The 23731-nt window shown below is 38.4% G+C and overlaps 3 protein-coding genes across 3 annotated transcripts; all 3 read left to right on the top strand.

Moving 5' to 3' along the window:
• The first annotated feature begins 4961 nt into the window (after positions 1-4961).
• On the top strand, positions 4962-6295 carry LOC113771079 (DELLA protein GAI1-like). Its single transcript, XM_027315702.1, has 3 exons — positions 4962-5242; positions 5369-5516; positions 5702-6295. Exons 1-3 carry the CDS (start codon positions 4962-4964, stop codon positions 6293-6295), a joined length of 1023 nt encoding a protein of 340 aa, XP_027171503.1.
• Positions 6296-15268: 8973 nt separating this feature from the next.
• On the top strand, positions 15269-16709 carry LOC113771080 (F-box/FBD/LRR-repeat protein At1g13570-like). The gene is made up of 3 exons (XM_027315703.1): positions 15269-15958; positions 16062-16103; positions 16410-16709. Exons 1-3 carry the CDS (start codon positions 15269-15271, stop codon positions 16707-16709), a joined length of 1032 nt encoding a protein of 343 aa, XP_027171504.1.
• Positions 16710-18488: 1779 nt separating this feature from the next.
• LOC113771081 lies at positions 18489-21692 on the top strand. The gene is made up of 2 exons (XM_027315704.1): positions 18489-18564; positions 18826-21692. Exons 1-2 carry the CDS (start codon positions 18489-18491, stop codon positions 21690-21692), a joined length of 2943 nt encoding a protein of 980 aa, XP_027171505.1.
• Positions 21693-23731: the final 2039 nt, after the last annotated feature.

A 23731-nucleotide genomic window follows, 5' to 3' on the forward strand; every position in this document is an offset into this window, starting at 1 on the left:
CTTCCTTGAGGAGACTAACTTAACTTGCTAATCATTAAGAATGATGTACAGAAAAAGAACCAAAAAATTGATAATGTCGCTATTTTTTTTGCACTTTACTTTGCCCACTAGCGATAAAGTAGGTAATATGCAAGATCATTTCTTTATAGTTCAAGTTCTCTGATTCATGTAAAACGGCCTTTCATTTTCCCAAAATATATCATGATCCAATTTTCTTGTAAGATCACTTAGGCACCGTCCTTAATCCCTTTTCTAATAGGAAGAAGCTTAGAAAATCAGCACTTTTGGTCCTGATTTGGCCTTTCCTTCCATTATTGAACTGTTCCAGCCTGAAAGGAACCTATGGTTTCTCACTTGATTTATTCCCAGAGATTGAAAACAAGACGAATTAGACAGGCAATAATGTTTGCAAGTCCAAAGAAATTGCATAACGACTTACATCCATCCCTGATTGAACTACTAAGAACTGCGGAACAGTAGCTCGTCAAGAGATATTTTGAGCACAGGTATAACTGGTCAAAAATAAATAAATAAATTAACAAACACAATGCCTTTAAAATAGTTGAATATTGTACTTCTTAAGCATTTGATTGAGCAATATAAAACATCGAACGGGTTCAAGCAGATCAATGTAAGAAACTTTTAAATTTTGAATTGATGGAATTAAAATTTTGTTCAAGGAAAAAATTTTGTTCCATATTCCTCCAATTATGAATCTAGAAACCAATCAAAGATTAGTACAAGAATTAAAAGACAAATGGAATCTGATTCTTTTGACCTAGTTATATGTAAATTACGCTAAAGCACCTTCATTATACATGAAAAAAAAAAGGATTCTTATCTAGGATGCATATGATTAATTGACATCAGTTTGCTTATACTACTTGTATCTCTCATGGAAATTGATCCTACTTTCCAGTCAAGATAAGTAAGGATTCAAGGTATCTTTGAACCTAATTAAGTGTGAGTTCACCATTTACAAAAACTAGTTGATCAAGAGTCTCACATGTCCAATTCAAACCAGCTCATTTGTATAATTCTCACTATATTTGATGTAAATACGTATAATTTTAGTGTAATCGTTAATTTAGTTGTATGAGTTAATAAATACAAATTTGTATCCAAGTTATACTATTGGCGATTACACCAAAACTGTACATATTTATACCAAATGTAATGAGGATTACACAAATTATTTTAAATTGCACACAACTCAATTTGTGCAAAAACTAGTGGGGTTAAAAACATCAATTTGGATTAGGTATTGCCTATTAGTAATTTTGAAAAACTGTACTTTGGCCTAAATAATTGATGTTTTTAACATCACTAGTTTTGGATCAAGGGTCTCACAAGTTTAGTAGTTGTGTGCAATTCAAAACGATTTGTATAATTCTTGGTCTAGTCTCCATTCTAATGTAATTTTCAGATTTCTTTTGTTCTAGGAGTCTTTGACCATGAGAGATATACACACTGAATCACACGAACCACTGGATTGCTAGAAGATTCATTTATTCCTCACCTGCAACAAATGCCAAACAGTTGTTACCAAAGACCAGTCTTCTGTCCTTAGCAACAAATGAATCAGAGCAAGTATGTGTGCTCCATCATAATATTTGCTACTGCCAACTCATACTACCTCAATAGAGTAAGCGCATTCTTTGGACTTTATCCCATAAACAATGTGAAAAAATGACAGTTGAAAAACAAATGCTCTATAGGCTCATTTCTAGAGTCCCACAACACACATAATGGAGACATATTAACAGCACTTCACGTGCAAAGCCTATCTATAGTCATCAATCGCTCCTTTATAGCCAACCAAAGTATAAAAGCAAACTTTGGAACATGTCTTTTACCCCATACCAGATTGAACCACTTCACTGTGTTCCAAGGATAGAACAATTTCTTCAATGTATTTTTGCAATTCCATAACACAAAACTTTGCTACCTTTAATTAAGGAAATTATTCAAATGCATAAAAAATGGTAATTTTTTTAAAATCATTAATTTCTCATTTTTGAAATTTAAGCATTGGCCCCTGTCAAATTATTTTAGCTTTCTCCATTAGAAATTCTTTTTTTATTAATTATTATGTGAAAATGAAGATTAGAGAGTAAAAAAAAAAAACCTATATTGCATCACTAGCAAGCATATTTGCATGGTCATTCTACAAAAACCTCCTTGAGCGCAAAATTAACCTCATTGTCCACGATAACATAGCTACGTATGTTGCATTCCAGACATGATCAGAGGAAGAATTAATCGAATTGATGACTGTAAGTTAGCAAAGGGACGTAAACAGTGATGGAGCCAGAATTTTTTCCTTAGGGGGACCAAAATTTTTTCAAAAAAAATTGTCTTAATATGCTATGTTCAAAATAATTTTCATCTATTTAAATATATGACATCTAAAAACATCAAATATTAACTTTAATTACAAAGGTATGTCTATTTCATAAATATGCAACATAGTCATAACGAAAATTAAGACAAAAAAATAAACTTCGATTAAATATCTTATTATATTACAAACCAGCCAACTTACACATTATGAGAAGGTGCTCCGATATGTCACCTATGCAAATATATATATATATATATATATATAACCTTACAATATAAATATAACTATTTTTAATTAAAAAAAAAAGTTATGTTAACATACACTGAAATTTTAACGTCTTTCTTAAAAGTATATTGAGCTTTACATTCTTTTCAGAAGTAAATTTATCTATGATTGAATTAGTGCTAAATTTTTTGACAACTTTCTTTTCTATGTACACAATTAGGCAATCATTCAAGAAATTATTTTCCATCTTGTTTTGGAACTTTGTCTTAATTATCATCATAATTGAAATGCTTATTATATAATTGCAGTTTATATAGGAAGAGTGAGAACGAATCTACTCAATTGGGCTAAATTGTCTATTTGTAAATGAGCCAATAAAGTAATTACTTTGTTTTATCCCATTGATAATTATGAATTGGGTATTTTATTATAATATATCAAATTGGGTCAATTTACTATGGATTATCGATTATATGTTTACTTTTTTGAAAGTTAAATAACTAGCACAATAAAAATAAATAAAATTTTTTTGGAGAAAAAATTAATTCAAAGGTGGCTAATTCATATATATATATAAATTCTCATAATATAAACTAAAACTGTGAAAAAAATAGGGAGAGCCAACTTTGTTTTATACCCATATTTACACAGTATGAATTAAAATTTCAAAAATTAGGGAGCCTTCCTCAGCTCCCCTTTGGCTCCGTCATTGGATGTAAGCTTGGAATTGTAATAACCTTGTACCTAGTAATTATAATTATAAAAACTAGCCAATGTAAGTACCACTATGAAGCGTTTTAAGGAATTTTCGGAGAAAAACTTCCATTTGTTTTTTTGTTGTCTTTCTCGTTTGTTAAAATCAAGCATTCCAATAATAAAGTTTTAAAATATTCATTTTACTATTTGTGTATCTTGATAATTTTATTGAATGATTCAATAATTTTACAAAATACCAACTTCATCTCAAACTCAATTGATAACTAATTGAAATGGGAACAAGAAATAACGATTAGCCTAATTTCAATATGGTATACATACCCTATATTTTAATGGGTTAGTTAATTGAGTTTAATTATCAATACAAGTAAAAGAAAAATTTTAGAACTCATCATGAATTAAATTATTCATAATGCAAAACAATAAATGCACATATTATCCCAAATTTCAGACCAACTATGTAAAACAAAATAAGTCTAAGATAATGGGATGAATAAATAAAATAAAAATAAAAAAGAATAAAAAGAATTTTATTTTGTTTTTGCATGTTTTTTAGCGCAATTTTGATCTAGTTCATATCTTGTTTCATCCTGAAATGCTCAATATCACTATTCAAAAATTAAAGGGCCATAATGATCTAAATTCGAAACATCAGGGACAAAAAGTGCAAAGTCAATTCTGTTAAACCAGAGGATGACTTAATCATTCACAACGATCGATCTTCCAAAGAACTTAACAAGACTTTTGCCTTATATTTCAACTTATGTTGCTGATGAAATGAGAATCCCAGTTCTGTCATTTCAAGTTTCAACATGTTATTTAACAATTTTTCAAGAATTGATTAACAAGATTTGTATGAAGTTATTGAAACTTTTTTGTTCCTCCAACATCTCCAGGCCTATTGTAGTTTCTGAAACTCTTGAACCATTTCAAGTTTAGGAGCACATCCCTAATTATAGATGCTAAAATAATGAGATTCCTAAGATTCAGTGTAGGCATGTAGTTCATACGGTAAAATTTGCTTTCGGGACTTGTGTGCTTGTAAACTAGGTACTTGGAAAGAATATGAACATGAATCCAACTATCCAAGTATATATTAAGATGCTTAAGTTTTCTGCAGGCATATCACTTTGTACAATATAAATATATCCTAAAATGGGAAAGAAAACAAAAGCTGATGTCTAACTCAGTTCATTTGCATAGGGATATATTTTGGCAATTTTCATTTTTGAATCTGAGGTGCACACAAATTTGTCGGAGATACCATAAAGCTGACATCAAACAATCCCCAGTTGGAGATCCTATGGAACTAAACAATTCCCCAGTCGCCCATATAATCCCATATAAGGATTTTCAGACCAGAAACTGCTATCAGTAAAGTAATTGATTTTGTCTAGACACGATATGTATCCTCTGGTTACTGCTAGATGCAGCCTGTTAAGCGATTGCTTTGTCTGGCATTACGTAATGGCTTTTTTGGGTATAACTTGTATGTCCAGCAGTGGATATCAGTACCTTGAGCCATAGTTTTCATCAGTTCTGAAATTCAAGCTGAGGAACACGGTATAATTTTTTATTGAACAAGGAGGAGAGAGATTTGAGGTTATAAATTTGTGACCATTTCAGGAATTTCTCCCTGGCCAAATTTTGTTTTTTACCACAAGACTGGGAAGATATGGATTCCTGTCTAGTAACAACCAGTTATTTGTTGCAACTCTCTTGTTATTCTGAAGAAGAGGTTGAAAGCCCATTTTCTTCTCTAACATTAGTAGAACTTCTGAAGCCACGTGGTACAAAGTTGAAACGTTTGAGGGATTCGCAAATGCTTCTTGAGGAGAGCCCTGATATCCCAAACAATTCTTGTAGCTTTCAATCTTCGCCGACTGATAAGATTATGAAATTTGAGAAAGCACGGCTGGTTCAATTAAAGTCCAAGAAGGCAGATGTCTCTCCAGTGTAAAAGGTTGCTTTAGAGGTCAATGCGGTGTATCTTCCAAAGTTGCTCAAGACTTGGAACTTGCACTGTTAGTTCAAGCTGCAGCTGAGTAAGTTGAAGATGAAAAGTTTGTTTGTTTATGCCAGAAAATTGCTGAATATGTGCGATGTCTTAGCTTCTAAAACTGGTAATTCTGTTCAAAGGGTTGTATACTACTTGGCTAAAGCTCTTAACGAGAGAATTGATCAAGAGTGGGGAATAATTTCATCAGACAAACTTAAAAGGTCAAGAATGGTTGCCAATGGTTGAGGAGCTGGATAAGATTTTTCTAGAACCTGTGATCATGTCATGTCAACAGGAAGTCCCATTCTGTCTAGAAACACAATTCATATCAACTATCAAGTCGATCCATACTGGAAGCTGTGACATCAACTAAGAAGGTTCATTTAATAGATTTTGAAATTGATAATGGTTTGCAGTGGACACTGATTATGGAAGCTTTTGCTGTCCGTCATGAATGTCCTCTTGAACTTCTCAAGATCACTGCCGTTGGAACCTATGAAAAAACCATGGAAAAGACGAGCAAACAGTTGTCATCATTTGCTCAGACCATTAACTTACCTTTCTCATTTAAGGTAGTTGCGTCAGACCTCAAGGAAGAATTCTTTGATTTAGAGGCTGATGAAGCTGTGGCAATTGCCTTAGCATACCAGCTTTGGTCACTGTTAGCATGGCCTAATCATTTAGAAGCCTTGATGGCAGTGATCCAGAATCTCAAGCCATGTTTTCTCGTGCTCAAGGAAGTGGAGGTCTGTACAAATGCACCAACTTTCCTGGAACGTTTCAAAGAAACACTCCTCTTTATCAGCGGGCTAATTTATTCCACGAATTCTTGTATGGAAAAGCACATACGGTATAGAAAACTGGTAGAAGAAGTCCACTGGTGGGAGATGATTCGTAATGTTCTCACAGCTGAAGGTACAGAGAGGACTCTGAGACATGATAAAATGGTTTCTGGAGATTCCTTCTCAAAAAGTTCGGTTTTGTGGAATCAGATCTCAGCCAAACACTAATATTGCAAGCAAATTTGACTTAAAGATCTGATCAGTTAAGGCCTGGTACTTCTGTTATGGATGGGAAATCTCTGATCTTCAGATGGAACGAAACCTCATTTCAATCTATCTCTGCATGGGAGTTCCCCTCTGATTAAGAGTTATTGGAGCCGTGTAGTATTACTAATCTTTGCTAGCTGATTATGTCTTCTTAGGATCTTACGTCTGTAATTTTGTTGACGTGTTTTCTCTTTTTCACAGTCAGAAAACTAGGCTTTTTAGCCTGAAGCTCGGATCAAACCAATTGGAACTCTACTCAAGCTTGGTTGATTAACAGCTGATACATATATGTAGTGATCTGGTAAACCAATCAGACAAACTAATCTAGAGTTTCTAAATGGATGACAAGATCAATTCAGCACCCTCAAATTCTAGCTTGGGAGGCATTCTAATTTATAATTAGACAATACCAAGTTGAACTGAAATTATTTTATAGAAAGCATATTATTTCTGATTCAAGTTTGGAAAATGCTCTATTGATATCTGAAGTTGAATAAAGTCTGATGAAGTTTGACTTGGGTGCTTAGTTAGACATGATTTGCCAACTTTAATGGCGAAACCTAAATATCAAGCAAATATGATTGTTGTTCTAATCACAAATATTGTGAGTTATGGACCCAGATGCACCAGGTTGAGTTATAACGGCAACACGTTAATAATAGAAAGCAATGTTTTGGATCCTTGAGAGGCTGCAAAAAATGGAGTCTTTGTGGATTTGGAGTTGCATTTCTGTCTGGCTATGAATTATTCAATGTCTATATCCTTAGATAAACTATTCGTTAGGAGTTTAGAAACTCATCTATTGTCAAGTTAGGCAACACTGGCATGAGGAAAATCAACTTCAATTTCAGAAAGAATTTGGGGAGGTGATTTGTAATTGTTTAAGACTCTATTCAAAAAGAGTAACGATTTAAAAATGTAATGGGTATGTTGCTTAGGAACCCTAAACTAGGCTTGTCAATTGGGCCATATGAGTCAAATTTTTATAAGTTCAAACTCAACTCATTTAATTTGTAATACTTTCAGATTTGAGTCATAAGTTTCGGATTAATAAATGTGAAACTCATACTCAACTCACAAAATATTTGGGTTTTGACCCTTGTTCGGATTTAGCTCAAACTCACTTATTACTTCACAATTTTCTCAATATAATTACTATAACTATTAAGTTGTAAAATTAATTTAATATTCACAGGATTTTACAAAATTAAAATTAAACATGAGCAAGTAATAGTTCTTAAAAAGTACATAAATCAAAACTTTTCAACAATATTTATATCTAATTCATTTAAAATACATGAAAGATAGTAATAAAACATGCGGTCATAAGTTAATGCATCTTCAAAAGTTGGAACTTCTTCGTAGCCTTGTAACTTAAATCCAAACATCTTGATGATTTGTGTTTCTAGACCAAAAAGAAATCAACCAATATTATGCCAATATAAAAATTTACTCAACCAATAAAAAAAGTTAGAGTTTCAGTTATGCATTATCAATATTGGCTCTCAAAAAAACTAGTAGAGGAGTCTTCAGATGTATTTTTGTGTTTTGTAATTTGTATATATTTAGTATTTAGTAATAATATATTTGAATATATAATTACATATAATATCAAAATATAAATATTATATATATAGATAATTAAAAAGCCGGACCTATATCTGGTTTGAGCCTAATGAGACCCAAACTCGGCTCATATTTAATTCGAAATTATTTTTAGGCCCAAACTCATACCAGCTCACTAAAAGGTCGGGTTCACCAGACTTTTTCTTGGCTGAATGAGCCGAACTCGGGTTAGTCCAGCTCTATTGACAATCCTACCCTGAACTATTTCTTTCGTCAGTTTTTAGCCCTTTATATCTATTGCAAGTTTCAAAATTGACCCTTGGGTTAAATACAAAAAATACCCCCTTTAATTTAGTGAATGTTCAACTTACTTCCTTATCATTTAGAAACCTACAATTTAGCACATCATGGTTTGTAAGTTTTTAAAATAGTGATGGAAATTGTCATATCTAACGTTGACAAGCAAAATGTCGCAGTTGTCCCCATACAAATAAATGAGTTAAATACCAAAACTTCCCACGTGGTTTAGTCAATATTCAGTTTACCTTCCCATGGTTTAAAAACCTACACAATTTTAGTCTCTCATGGTTCATAAGTTTTTGAAATTAACACTAATAGCTTTTTCGTGAAGTTTATATTGATATCCCAAATCCTTAGTTCTGCCACCGCCAAGATAACTTGAAGAAAATATTCCTGAAGACATAAGAAAATGTTTTGTATTTTTTTCTTTACTACAACAAAAAAATAGATAACTCACTGTAAGCTAACTAACAATATTCAATTATAAAATATAAAGTTTTTATCTCTTTTTTTAATTCACACACACCCAAAGTGAACAAGCAAAAATAGTGTGCTTGGTTAAAAAAGTTATTTGAATTTTTTTTTTGGTAATAACTGTGTAGCAGTTTTTCTCATGTGATTTATATTAGATAAAGAAATGGTTGGAAAACATGCTTATAATATAAATGAAAAATGTTAGCCAATATATGAGTTATCTGGACAAATTTTCTCTCTCCAAATTTATTGCTTTCTCTTCTTCAAGTTTTGACCAATGATAGACTACAGTTGAGTATTTTTATTTTGACAATAGGTGTAATGGACACATCGAGTCATATTTTTGTGTTAAAAATATGTTTTACCCAACCAAGTCTCACCAAACACATATTTTTCACAAGTCAAGATAGTTCTGATGATTTGTCTTGTAAATTAACAAATTTACTAACAATGAGGGATTATATTGTAGGTTTTGAAACGATAATATTCGCTAAACCATAGGGGATCTTTTGGCATAAGAGGTGAAATGGGCATACCAAGTCATAATTTAGTGTTAAATATTAGTTATTATCAGCACCAGATGGAAGAGAAACACATTATTCGTAAACATGGTTAGTTATCATTATTGAAATGGACTAGAGGATCAAATTTTGATACTTTTTATTACTAAGGGGTCAATTTGAGACTTTAAATAGACGAGGGGTCAAAAGTTGACGATCAAAAGTTTTGAAACACTCTAAGTAGTTTATCCAAATGTAAACAAGCTAAATTAAAATCTCGCAGTTTAACAATTAAATAATACGAGAAAAGACTAGTAATGACAAAATTAATGTACAACAGCAAGTTAAATTGGCTCAAGGGACATATTGTTTAGCCAATACAGTGTAAATGCTAACCGAGTGTGTAAACTGCATGTCATGCTCAACAAACACTGGTTAAGTATATATACTTAAGGGTACATTACACTTTACCTCCTGTAATTTAGCATTTTTTACATATCTCTCATATAGTTTCAAAAGTTATCCATAATACTCTTGTAGTTTTGATTAAAGTGTCAAAGTGACGAAATTGGTCCTTTGTAATAGAATCAACTGAAATGTCAAGATTACCTTTGTCTGGAATATAAAATGACTGAATTAACCAAAATATAAATGTAATATGCACGACATTTTAATCCTTTATAGTTTAGTGTTTTTTCACATAATTCTCTCATAATTCTCAAAATCTATCCATAAACCTGTTATGGTTGACAAATAATTTCCATCTTCATATAGAGGTAATTTTGACATTTTAGTTGATTCATTATAGATTTTGTAATCTCATACTGAGCCCAAGCAAGTCCCTTCCATTCTGCTATTTCCGACTAACTCCAATAGTATATTTTAGCTTTCACTTCCAAATGACCATATGTTAAAACCTTAACACATCCTCGGTTCCTCTATCCAACCATAAAACCTCAAATTTCTATCAACACATAATAGCTCAACTACCCAAAACATAAAACTTTTTACTCATATTCCCCAAAACACAATTTTCAAGGAAATTACAACTGATAGAGAACTTAATATGCATCTAATTTGCGAAATATCTTCCTTGATTGTAGCAAAATATTGTGTTAATTGATGGATTCCAATTATATTTTGTGTTTGGTGATGTGTATAAGAGTTTGAGACTAACTATAATTTAAAAGTGGAATTTCCACCTATGCTGATCGCTTTTCTGCTGTTATGTAATGGGATATGGACTTTAAGTCGTATTAGTTTTTGGGAATTTTAATTACTTTTAAGATTTATTTTAGCTTTATATCCTTATCAGGAAAGTATATTTTTATCTCTATGGAAACCAATCACTTTTAAGATTTATTTTAGCTTTACATCCCTGCTAGGAAAGTAGTTTATTTCAATTAGGATTCTATTGGGTAGACAATTGGATATATAGGCGCAAGAGATACACAGAAGAGAAGTCCTATTAGTTTTTGGAACTTTTATCCCTATGGAAACCAATTACTTTTAAGATTTGTTTTAGCTTTATTAGTTTACATTAATTAGGATTCTGGGAAGGCAATTGGATACATGGGCAAGAGAGACGGAGAAGAGGTCTACTTAAAAGAAAAAAAAAAGGAGATTAATTGGCTAGCATTTTCATTCGACTTTTTCCTCTTACTCAACTGCTCTTGTAGGCGATTCTCTTCTTCCCTTCATAGTCAATATTGTTATTTGTCTTTCTTTTCTTCTTAGCAACATTTCCTCCATAAAGAGTGGCTAAACACTTTTTCTAGTTGAAGGACAATCGAAACTTTGATTCTACAATAATTGTGAGAATCAATTTAATTTAATTGTTTCATCTATTCATGAGTATCTATATATTCTCTATAGTTTCTTGACATCATTATTTTGCACAGTTAAATAACTAATCACTAGAAGTCGATATGTACATAAATCACAAAAAATACAAATATTCGTTGTTCAGAAAGAAGGAAAAAAATTTGAAGAGATAAATGTTCAACATGCAAACAAAAAGTAAGAAAATTAAATATACTCATACAAGCAGACGAGTTTGGCGAGAAAAAAAATTTAGTATTTAAATGAAAGTCACAAAATTAGAAACACTACTTGCATAAAAGGTACAAAAATTTTTTGAGAAGAGAAAAGCTTAATAGCTAAATAAAGAAAATTTGAAAAGACTTAGCGTGTTAAAGGGAAAGAAATCAAATTTAATGACCAGAAATTTAATATCTAAATAAAAAAGGATAAAATTCAGGATAGTCATAGTATAAATTAACTAAAAGAAATCGATAGAGAAATATATAATATGTAAATAAAAATCATGAAAAATTAAACACTTGTGCTATAAATGGAAGGAAAGGAATTTGAGGAAATAAAAACTAAATACACAGAAAACCAAAAATGAATGAAACGATTGTAGTTGATAAATGATTGAAAACAACTTGATGACTAAAAAAAATTTAACATTTAAATAAAAAATTGATAAAATTGGAACTTTTAGTGTCAATGGAAGGAAAAGAATTTGAGGTTATTTTAAGGGCATTGTTGATCGAAATTTTTGGTGGTCATAATAAAACATTCTTCTTGGTGTAAAGTGTATATTGTTCGCATTTTGAATTGCTTCTGACTGACAAAATTTTTTCTCACCAAATTCTTTTGCTTGTATGAGTATGTTTAATTTTTTTTTTTTTGTTTGGATATTGAACTTTTATCTCTTCAAATCCTTTTCCTTCTTTCTAAACAATGAATATTTGTATTTTTTATGTACATATTGACTTTTAGTGATTATTATTTAATCATGTCAAGAAAATATAGAAAGTATGTAGATGCTCATGAATAGATGAAGCAATTCAATTAAATTGGTTCTCTCAATTATTGTAGACCCAAAGTTTCGATTATCCTCGAATTAGAAAAAGTGTTTAGCTACTCTTCATGGAGGAAATGTTGCCAAGGAGAGAAGAAAGACAAATAACAATATTGCCTATGAAGGGAACAAGAGAATGCCTATAAGAGCAGAAGAGAGAGAGGAAAAGAGTTGACTGAAAATTCTAATCAAATCTCCTTTTTTTTTTCTTTTAGAGTTAATCTTCTATACTTTTTTTTTTTTTCAAAACGATAATTGATTGTATTGCTTGACAAATGATATACAAGTGCGAGCAAGGACTCGATTGAACTTTACAAGCGGCATATTTACCACTAAGGAAACCAATGTTCCTCATCAAAAATCATGCCCAAGGCGTGAATGCTAAGCTTGTAGCTTAAAAGAGTCTTATCTTTTCTAACTAGGCAAAAGGAGCACATATGAAACAATTGGCTTAATTGAAGAATGTCATCCACAACAGTCGCTAATCTAATCTCACTTACTCTGTTTGTGCGAATATTGTTAAGGATTTGTGGGTTTTGCACTTGGAATTGCACTTCCCTGGCTTGCGTTGTGGCTGTCTTACACATTGCCAGCTTCAGTGCAATTGCTTCATCCACCAGAATTGATCCTGAACTTCTTGCTCGTAGCGCCCATCCTCGGTGTGGTCCTTGATCTCCTTGATTCAGGCTGATTCCAATGCCAAAGGCGTGGTTGGATATATCTGATGTTACCCCAATCCGTACTTCCAGTATCCCATATTCTGAAGCTGACTGCGAACTGTGTTGCTGTAGAGCTATTGTTTCGTCTGTGCTCATCCTAGATTCCTTAGTATCTAATTCCACCATTTCTAACCATTCCTGATGCGCCTTCTGAATTGTCTTCCAAGGCTGTTTTTTTTTTTCCATTAAATTCCTCCTCATTCCTAGCTTTCCATATCTGCCATAGAATATGGACAGACAACGAAATATGTTGCCCACCTTCTGGTCTATTCCTGGCTTCTGAGATTGATGTCCACCAGTTGCGGAAATTCCCTTGTTGCTCCATCATTCCTTCCCATTGGATAGGGGCTAGCTTCCATATCAGTTTTGCCTCCCTGCAGTTCAAAAGGGTATGCTCTAATGTTTCCCTATCTTCTCCACATCTATTGCAAATGGGGTCTCCAACTTTGATTCTGCCATGTATAAGATCTCTCACTGGAAGCGCATCATTGAGACATTTCCATAGGAAGATTTTCTGTTTATGCTTCACTTTCAATTTCCACACTTCCTTCCATAGCTTTTGTGTTTGATCCTCCCAACTAGTAGATCCCTCCACCTGGTTTCTGCTGTGCTTACTTTCTTCTTGCCGCACCTGTAGCTACAAAATTTTAGATTTCAGTACATACAAAATTTGGATTTCAAATTGAAATTTAGATTATGTGTCATGCATCTAATGGTAAAAGTATATATATTATTAGTATACATAAAATTAATCCTTTTTTAAGTAGACCTCTCCTCCGTCTCTCTTGCCTATACATCCAATTGTCTTCCCAATGGAATCCTAGTTAAAGTAAATTAATAAAAGTAATTGGTTTCCATAGAGATGAAAGTTCCAAAAACTAATAAGACTTCTCTTCTGTCTCTCCCTCGCCTATTTATCCAATTGTCTTCCCAATAGAATCCTAATTGAAGTAAACTACTTTCCTAGCAAAGATATAAAGCTAAAATAAATGTTAAAAGTAACTGGTTTCCATAGAGATAAAAAGTAATTGGTTTCCTAGCAAGGATAATATCTCTGTATTCTAGAATTTTTTTCATACATATGTCCGCAGGATTTTTCTCTCATGTTCTAGCACAATTTCGGCAACGTAAAGGCCAGGTAATAACTTTTCCATGAACAAGCCCCATCTATATCTATGGAATAATGATCGACAATTACTGGGATGTTTTCAATTTGCTTGATAAAATTCTTAAACTTAGTTTGGAATTTAATTTGATTCATGTATTAGTTTGGAATTTAATTTGATTCATGTATATTTGTTTCTTTTCTGCAACGCTATCAAGCTAGTGTTAGATTCATAGCCTTTTTGTTCTTTTTCTTGCTTCTTTTCTGCAAGATTTTCAAACAGAATTAGCAGCATAACTTAAGTTGATCCATACTTCATTAAATAAAAATCGGTTCTGTAATTCTGCATAGCAGGAAATCGTTATATATGGAGTTCTCCGTTGATTTTGTAATTCATGCTTTAGTAATTTTATGCTTGGTTGATTGTTGAATGGTTTGGATAGCGCTTTTTTTTTTTGGAATGGAAACAACATTTTATCCCTAATACACATTAATTAAGGAAAAAAAAGTGCTTGAATATAATTATTTTAAACAACTCTAATCTTAATTCTCGATTTCATTTTATAAGGACACATGAAAGTTAACCAATACTTTTTTGAACTGGGCTTGTGCTTATTCATGATTGAATCTGAGCAGATCTTAATTGAACTCCCATATGAAAATTTGATTTTATTGTAAGGAGACAAACGAGTTGAATCGAGTCGAGTTAAAATGTTGGAATCTCAGTTCTCATTGAGCTTCTAAAACTTGTTGAGTTTGAATTCAATATGAGTTTAGCTTACTAGAACTCATATTCGAGTTTGATCAATAATAGCTCTTTAATCAAGTTCAATTATATGCTCAATCAAGCTTAAGTTATATGAACTAATAATTTATATAGTTATAAACAAGAGATATGATTGAGATTTCACACTAATAAATATAAAAAATAAGAATATATAATTGTGTTTGAAGATCAATTGAGTTTGATTAAACTCCAAAAGCTTTCGAGCATCACATACAATAAAAAGGCTTGAGCTCAAGTTCGTCAAACTATTCGAGCTGCTTGAATTCGGTTTCAAACTCAGTCAACACAAGTTGAGTGAGTTTTGGAATGTTGTAAATTAACTGTTCCCATAATTTGTGTGTTTGAATGACCACATTGCTGCTTTGGCTGGTGGTAAATACTCACTTGGTGTTGGTGGATCTGTTTTTGGATCCGTTTTTATCTTGTCTCATTATTATGGTTTTCATTTGTTCATTTCGCATTAGAATGTGTTTGTGGATGCAACTTTTCTCTGAAGTGCTAATATTAGTACTATTCCTATTCACAATTGTGACACGAACAATTCAAGTTTATGACCTCCCTCTACTGTATTCCTTTGCTTTCATCAACATAATCATGGCTGCAGAAAGTAGTAAATGGATGCAGCAGAAATGAGTGCAGTAGATAGACTATCAAACCTTCCCATAAATGTCATCCAAAATATCATAGGATGCATGCCCATTCGAGATGCGGCAAGAACGAGTATTTTGTCGAGCAAATGGAGATATGTTTGGGCTGAATATCCAGAGCTTGTTCTTGACAAGCAATTCTACACGGAGATGGTGCGAAGCAAATCACCGATCCTCTTCCAACCCGAATATGTAAACATAGTCAATGGAATACTTTTTCAACACCTTGGACCCATTCTGAAATTTGTTCTTGACATTCCAGAATTGCAGTCATCTCGATACTCCAATATTGATCAGTGGTTGCTATTTGTGTCAAGAAAGGATGTCACAAAACTCACTCTTCATAACAGAAGTCCTAATCGTTACAAAGTACCATCTTATGCATTCAGTGGTCCAAAACTTGCTCATCTAAATGTGACTGCGTGTATTTTCAGTGCACCAAAGGGCTTAGATGGCTGCAGAAAGCTCACTCACCTTTCTCTGACATCAGTCACCTTCGAGTTCTCAGTCCTCAATTTCCCTCAGCTTTTTCAATTGAGCTTGCAAAGCTGTTCTGGAATCCATCTTTTATCTATATCTGCTCCATCACTTAAAGGTTTGATTCTTCTGGGCAACGATGGTCTGGACTTGAGCAATTATATCACCTGCAAAGACCTAGTAGGAGCGTGTATTGCATTGTCAAAAGAAGTTGAACATCATAAACTGGAAAAGGAAATTACTCTAACGAAGCTCCTTGGCTGTTGACGAATCTTTTTTCCAGGTACTTGGTTATTTCTATTTGTTTCTGGTTTACACGGATGAGGTAGTTTGACCTTGAACATGTTCGATTTTTTAATGGATTTCATCTCATGTTCTACTTCATAGCATCTGGCCGCAGGTGATATCCCCCACAAGCTTCCAGTCGATCTGCTTAACTCCTTGGTATATATTATACCGATGGAATTCACTTATAAATGGGACGAGATCACTTGCATTCTTTGCTTACTGCGGAGTGCATTGAACTTGTCTAAATTGGATATTTGATCGGTAAGGACATTAGGCTTACGGTTTTTAACCCAATGAAAAGATGGAAGTGGTACTGATTTTGTTTTCTGAATGCATATAACAGAGTAATCGGATCAAATTTGACGAGAAAACACTCCAGCACTTGAAAGAACCAGGTCTGATGAAGGAAAGTTTGAATGGACTCAAGACTGTGATCATTAGAAACTTTAAGGGTTCAACAGCTGAACTGTTTCTTGTTAAGCTTTTATTAGCCTGCTCCCCGTCACTTGAAAGAATGTGTATTCAAGAGAACCAAGGCCTTGACCCAATTGAAAGGTTGAACATATCAAAGGAGTTGATGCAGTTTTCACGAGCATCGCCCAAAGCAGAAATGTTTTTCCGACCATTTGGTTTTGATTTCTGAGGATGGTCATTTCGGCTTATGGAGTGCCTGCTGAAGTTCCACTTCGGCTTGACCTGTTGGTTTGGAAGCCACCTCATTACCACTTCGGCTAGGATCGTTAGCCGAAATAACGCTTGAATATTTGATAACTGTAGAAAGGTACGATGTGACCCCTGACACGTCTGACACCTGGGAAGGCTGTTTTGCTACGCCGCCTGAACCTGACGAATGTCCCATCACGTCCTTTCATATAGATCAATCCAGTCCAACAGATACACTGACCATATCAGATCTTTAGGGACTCGTGCTGGTAGTCCCTCTCTCCTATCCGACTTCTATAAATACTCGACACCTCTACTGAGAGAGGGGAGGATGACCAATTTTCTGGTAAAACATACTAGTCTTCTCTATACTTAAATTACCCCTTCACTACCGAACTGACTTAAGTTTCGGAATTATACCGGGGGATTCAACCCCTCTTACAACTTAAGCAGGTGATCTCGTCCAAGAGAACTGTCCTAACAAGAAGCTCTTCTCCAGCTCGGGCGACCCACTCCAGCAAGACAAAAATAACTTCTTCAATTGGCGCCGTCTGTGGGAACGCGAAGACATCAGAGTATGATGCCTACGCGTTCTAAGAGCAGGAAGGCTCTTACCATTGGTGCTGAGCAAAGCAATGCAGCTCAACAGGAAGATATTTCTGAAGGGCAGGAGTCCCCGAGGACCCAGCCCGCTAACGAAGAAGCCATCACTCGCATGGCCGAGTTTGTAACCGAGAACCCCAACATTTTCGAGGAGTTGGGGAGATATTTAAAGAGGCAAGGCAAGCAGAAGGTTGAGTTCTCTAAAAGAAAGTCAGATGGGTCTCCTGAAGGTTCATCTGAAGAGGAGTCTGATGGGAGGCGCCTAAGCCGGAGTGCGTCGAAACGAGCGTTCTCCAAGGCCACTTCCAAGGTAGCCTCCCTGACCAAGGCCTTTTCCCGAGGTCTCCTGGGGCGACGACCTAAAGAAGAACCTCGACCCCTGGGAGTACCCGAGGTGAATTATATGAGGGCCCCGCCTTTTATTGACGACATTAATGAGGAAAGGCTTCCTCCAAACTTTAAGCTTCCTGCGATACCGTCTTACGATGGCCGAGATGATCCCGAGGATCACATCCATGCCTTCATCTCAGCTTTCCGTTTATACTGCATCCCTGACCCCGTCATATGCCGAGCCTTCCCAGTATTCCTCCAGGGGACAGCTCGAAAATGGTTCTGGGGATTAGAACCTAGGAGCATTTCAACCCTGGGAGGACTGGTGGAAAGATTTCTCCACAGGTTCATTTCATCCCGACCTACGACCCGAACCTCGGCTTACCTGCTGAACATGCAGCAAAATCCGGGTGAGTCACTTCGGTCGTATGTTCAGAGGTTCCATGAAGAAAGCGTGCAGATACCTGATCCCAATGAGCAGGTCACCATCGCCGCTTTCACCCATGGGCTCGTTTCCGGGGCGTTCAACACAGGGATCCACAAGAAATATCCCCGCACTCTCCATGAACTATGGTTGAAGGTCGAGAAGTGCATACAGGCCGATGACCTCAACCGCATGAAAAAAGAAGTCCAAACTGCTCGCCCGAGGGCTGATGCCTGAAGAGGGAAGGAGCCTAGCCGAAGTGAAGCGGGGAAAGGAAGCGGCTTCCAGAGTCCCGGCCGAGATCGCCGAAGTGTGTTCGACAGGATCTCAAAAGGAAAGTCACCCATTCCTGAATCCGAACTGACTCCCTTAAACACCTCCCGATCTCGTGTGCTGTCTGTAATGGAACAGAACAACCTCGGGAAGGCCCCTCCCAAGATGTTCGGCAACAGAGACAAGAGGAACACGAATCTCTACTGTCTGTACCACCTGGACATCGGGCACGAAACTGAGGACCGCAACGATCTCAAAAAAGAGATCGAGAACCTCATCAGACAGGGCCACCTGAAGTAGTTCATCCGCCGAGGTGGGGGTCAGCCACGTAATGAACCCCGACGAGATAACCGGGGTGATCAACGCTGAGATGAAAGGCGACCCTCTAAGAGCAGTTGCAAGCCTCCAGAGGAACCTAGGGAGACAAAAAGGCCTCCCTGAGATGGATCTTCCGGACATGGATTAGGGTATGGACCCAACATAGTCGGGATCATCAATACAATTGCCGGAGGTCCGACGGGAGGAGATAGCCAGAACTCCCGGAAGAGGACCTACAGGCAAGCTAATCCAAACCAGGCAGAATCGAGCTCTCGCCTGTCCGAAGTCATTTCCTATGGCCCTACTGATCCTGTCCCAGCAGCCTCGAGTAGCCATGAAGCTTTGGTGATTGAAATCCTCACCAACAATTACATTGTGAAAAAGGTCTACATTGACCCGGGAAGTTCAGTTGACGTTATGTACTTTCGCACATTTGAGGGCCTTAAACTGGGCAGGGGGTGCATGACCCCGATGAGAACCCCTCTTGTGGGGTTCGGGGGACACATTGTGCATCCCGAAGAGATGGTGACTCTGACAGTGACCATAGGGTGTCACCCCCGCTGCAGAACTATCCCCGTTAATTTCGTAGTAGTTAGGGCTGACTCGCCGTACAACCTACTCCTAGGTCGTCCAACACTTAATGCTTTGCGGGCAGTATACTCTACCTACCATCTAAGCTTTAAGTTTCCTACTCCTGCGGGGGTAGCCGAGGTCAACAGCGACGTCTGCACTGCCCGAGAGTGTTATCTCGCCACTCTACAAGCAGCCTCCCCATCAACCTCCTGGGCAAGACCCGAGAAGAGGTCAAATATCCTCTCGATAGATAGCATTGATTCTCAGCGAGCTGAGAAGATCCCAAGGCTGGAGACTGGGGATGAGGTGGAGGAGATCCCTCTGGACCCCACGAAGCCTGACCAGACAGTTCGCGTTGGGACCCGACTGCCCGGTCCTGTCAAAAGAGTTATGGTAGATCTCCTCAGAGAGTACCGGGACGTCTTTGCTTGGGCCGCAGAAGAGGTTCAAGGAGTCCCGCATCACCTCATGATACATGAGCTGAATGTCGATCCCCAAGTCCGCCCGGTCAAACAAAAACGAAGGCACTTCGGCCCTGAGCGTAGCCGAGCTGTGGGCGAAGAGGTAGATAAGATCCTCCCTGCAAAGATCATCCGGGAGGTCCAGTATCCGACCTGGTTATCTAATCCGGTCATGGTCAAGAAGGACACCGGGGCCTGGAGAATGTGTGTCGACTTCACCGACCTCAACAAGGCTTGTCCCAAGGACTGCTATCCATTGCCCAAGGTTGACACCTTGGTAGACTCGGCAATGGGTTATGAAGTCCTCTGCTTTTTTGATGCCTTCAAAGGATACCACCAGATCGGGATGAGTCCGGAGGATCAGGAGAAGACCGCCTTCTACACCGACAGAGGCACATATTGTTACACCACCATACCTTTTGGACTGAAAAATGCCGGGACCACATATCAACGCTTGGTTAACCAAGCTTTTAAATCTCAAATCGGCCGGACTGTCGAGACCTACGTAGATGATGTCCTCTTGAAGAGCCAGACAACCTCCACATTCCTTGCCGACCTGAAAGAAGTCCTGGAAGTCCTTCGAGAGACACGAATGATGCTGAACCCCAAGAAATGTGTTCTCGGGGTCACTTCGGGGAAGTTCCTGGGCTACCTCGTCTCTAGGCGGAGTATCGAAGCAAATCCGGACAAGGTGAGGGCAATCCAAGAAATGTCTCCACCACGGTGCGTCCGCGACGTCCAGAGGCTGACGGGGCGGTTAGCCGCCCTGAACCGGTTTTTATCGCAGTCCGCCTCCAAGGCACTGTCATTTTTCAAAGTTCTCAAGAAAGCTGACAAATTTTCCTGGACGGAAGAGTGTCAACAGGCGTTTGAGCAGTTGAAGGATTACCTTAACCACCTCCCAACACTCACCTCACCTCGTCCAGGGGACAAGTTATTCTTGTACCTGTCTGCTGCAACTGAAGCCGTAAGTGCCGTACTGATAAGGGAGGAAGGTGTCCAAACACCTGTTTATTATGTCAGCCGAGTCCTCCGAGATCCGGAGACCAGGTACACTCAGGCGGAGAAACTTGTGCTGGCCTTAATCCATGCAGCTCGTAGACTTAAACCCTATTTCTTGTCCCATCATGTCTGCCTAAGGACAGACCAACCACTTCGGCAGGTCCTATCGCAGCCGGAGGCCTCGGGACGCCTCACCAAGTGGGCCATCGAGCTGGGAGAATACGACTTATCTTATGAGTCTCGCACGGCAATTAAAACCCAGGCTCTCGCGGATTTCCTTGCCGAGCTTACTTTTGAGGAAGTGAATGAGACCATCCCGGCTACAACCCAGGCTGTAACCTCGTCCAACGCCGAGCCTCAACGATGGACCTTGCATGTGGATGGTTCATCCAATAGTGAGGGTAGTGGAACCGGCCTGCTCCTCGAAGATCCCCAAGGAGAAATTTGCTCGTATGCCTTGAGGTTTGATTTCGCAGCCTCAAATAATGAAGCCGAATACGAAGCTATCATTGCCGGCTTACAACTAGCTCGAAAGCTCGGGGCCGCGCATATCTTGGTCTACAGTGACTCTCAACTCGTTGTGTGCCAGATACTAGGTGAATACGAGACCAGGGATGAGGTGATGCATCGGTACCTCTCCAAGGTTCTCCAGTTGGCGACACACTTCGAGTCTTTTGCAATCCAAAGAATACCTCGGTCACAAAACAGAAGGGCTGACGCCCTCTCCCGGCTTGCTTCTACCTCTTTCTCCGATCTGAACAAGACGGTTCTCGTAGAAGTTCTGGCTGAACCAGGATATCTAGCTGAAGTCGTGTACCCCGTCTACCCTGGGGACACTTGGATGGGGCCCATGACCCGATATCTCAGCCGGGGTGAACTCCCCGAAGACCGAGCTGAATCACGGAAGTTTCAACGAAAAGCGGCTCGGTACACCCTCCGGCAAAGCCTCTTGTACAAGAGGTCTTACCTCGACCCGTGATTACGGTGTATCACCCCGGAAGAAGGCGAGAGAATCCTCGAGGACATTCATGAGGGACTCTGTGGTGCCCCACGTCGGCTTCAGGATGCTCGTGAAGAAAGTTTTGCTTCTCAGATACTTTTGGCCCACCATGAGGGTAGATGCCCAGAGCCCCAGGCAACTATACCTACGTGGTGGTGGCAGTGGACTATTTCACTAAATGGGTCGAGGCGGAGCCCCTGAGAAGCATCACTGGAATGACTGTTTAAAAATTTTTCTGGAAAAACGTGGTCTGTCGCATCGGATTATCTCGAGTTGTGATCTCGGATAACGGAAGGCAGTTCGCTGATAACCCTTTTAAGGCGTGGTGCGAGAACTTGGGGATCAAGCAACACTTCACCTGGGTGGGGCACCCTCAGGCGAATGGACAAGCCGAAAACTTCAACCGAACTCTCCTCCACGGCCTGAAGACCCGGTTTCACCGGGTCGGATCATCGTGGATGGAAGAGCTCCCCAGCGTGCTGTGGTCCTACCGGACTACGCCGAGGTCAGCGACTCAAGAAACACCGTTTTCCCTAACTTATGGGTTCGAGGCTGTCGTTCCAGCCGAATTCATCACACCCAACCCGCGAATGGCTGCGTATGCTGCCGAAGTCAATGACAAGGAGCGGCGAGTTGACCTCGACCTCTCGCCGAAGAGAAGCGTGATATGGCCGCGGCCAAAGTTGCTATTTACAAAAATATCCTAGCTGGCTATTACAATACTCGGGTCAAACATTTAAGGTTCAATCCGGGAGACCTTGTACTCCGGAAGAACTCGGTTAGCCGAGCTGAACCTCAGGGAAAACTCAATCCCAAGTGGGAGGGACCCTACCGTGTTATTGAGTCCAGCCAAAATGGATATTGTAAACTGGCTTACCGAGATGGTTCGCGTGTGCCCCGAATTTGGCATGCTGAGAACCTTAAGTTGTATTACCCTTGAGGGATACGCGTTCTTAAATTTTACTTCTTTAAGTTATTTCTCACTCGTTCTTATTTCATTACAAGTGACAAATAAGGGGACAAAGCAGTAGTTAAAAGGAAAAAAACTGAACTCAATTGAAAAGGAGACAAAAAATATGCAAAACCCAACTTTATTGAAGCATGAAAAGCAGAAGGCCGAGGCCATAATTACAAAAGTGAAATACCTCGGCCCTCTATTACAAAACATGAGTGCTTCTAAGCACCTCCTGCCCCGGGGTCCTGTTCCCCCAGGGTCTCTTCGCCTGCCTCGGCATCTTGCAGTCCGGCATCCTGTTGTTCTTCCTCTCCTCCATCGGCCTGGCCCCCTTCGGCACTGTCACCATTCGGCTCGAACTCCTGGAGCCACTTATTGAATTCAGCTCGGACTTCGGCCAGGTCCTTTCCAGCCTGGATGCCCTCACCCACGCGGTCGCATAGTTCCTTGGCATCCTCGTTGTAGTGCGAGGTACTCTGAAGGGACTCCAGTTGCTCAGGGGAAAGGAAGGATGCCGCATCATTAATGGCCGACGTGTAGCCGAACATGAAACTCGGCCGAGTTAGCTCGCCGAGATCACGAATGAAAGACTCTGACTTCCGGAATGCTTTCACGGCGGTGGCCCCGGCTGTGTCAATTGCCACCTTGGATGACTGCTCTTCCTGAGCTCTCTTTCTCTCTCCTCATGAAGAGCAGTTATGAGCGAGTTGTTCGCGACCTCGGCCTTCTTCTTCGCCGCCTCGGCCTTGTCACGTCCCAGCTCGGCGGCCTTTAGTTTCCCCTCCAGGTCAGCGATCTTCTTCTGGAGCTCGGCAGGTGATTCGTAAGTCTCTATGAAATGACCAAAGCGTTGGTACATTTCAGCAAGGAACGCCGTGGTGGAAGCCCAAGAAACCGAGGCGCCCTGCATCAGCTCGGCCGAATTGAGTTTTCTGGTGTAAGTATTGTCCCGTGGCAGGATTGAATTCACCAGGAGCTCGTGCACGACTTGTGGATTCTTGCAGCGGTCATTAACATTGACCGACCACTCCGGACAAAATTGTGCTCCGGAGTGCCTCTTATC

Source organism: Coffea eugenioides, chromosome 5, assembly GCF_003713205.1.
Source record: "Coffea eugenioides isolate CCC68of chromosome 5, Ceug_1.0, whole genome shotgun sequence".
Lineage (NCBI taxonomy): Eukaryota > Viridiplantae > Streptophyta > Magnoliopsida > Gentianales > Rubiaceae > Coffea > Coffea eugenioides.

Excerpts from the sequence above, each read along its gene's own strand:
- LOC113771079 (XM_027315702.1), top strand. The coding sequence starts at position 4,962 with ATGGATTCCTGTCTAGTAACAACCAGTTATTTGTTGCAACTCTCTTGT. Across the intron at positions 5,243-5,368 it reads AAGGCAGATGTCTCTCCAGT|AAAATTGCTGAATATGTGCG; the intron begins GTAAAAGGTTGC and ends TGTTTATGCCAG. Across the intron at positions 5,517-5,701 it reads AACTTAAAAGGTCAAGAATG|TGGACACTGATTATGGAAGC; the intron begins GTTGCCAATGGT and ends AATGGTTTGCAG.
- LOC113771080 (XM_027315703.1), top strand. The coding sequence starts at position 15,269 with ATGGATGCAGCAGAAATGAGTGCAGTAGATAGACTATCAAACCTTCCC. Across the intron at positions 15,959-16,061 it reads ATATCACCTGCAAAGACCTA|GTACTTGGTTATTTCTATTT; the intron begins GTAGGAGCGTGT and ends TCTTTTTTCCAG. Across the intron at positions 16,104-16,409 it reads TTCTGGTTTACACGGATGAG|AGTAATCGGATCAAATTTGA; the intron begins GTAGTTTGACCT and ends TGCATATAACAG.
- LOC113771081 (XM_027315704.1), top strand. The coding sequence starts at position 18,489 with ATGGAACAGAACAACCTCGGGAAGGCCCCTCCCAAGATGTTCGGCAAC. Across the intron at positions 18,565-18,825 it reads GAGGAACACGAATCTCTACT|GGTATGGACCCAACATAGTC; the intron begins GTCTGTACCACC and ends GACATGGATTAG.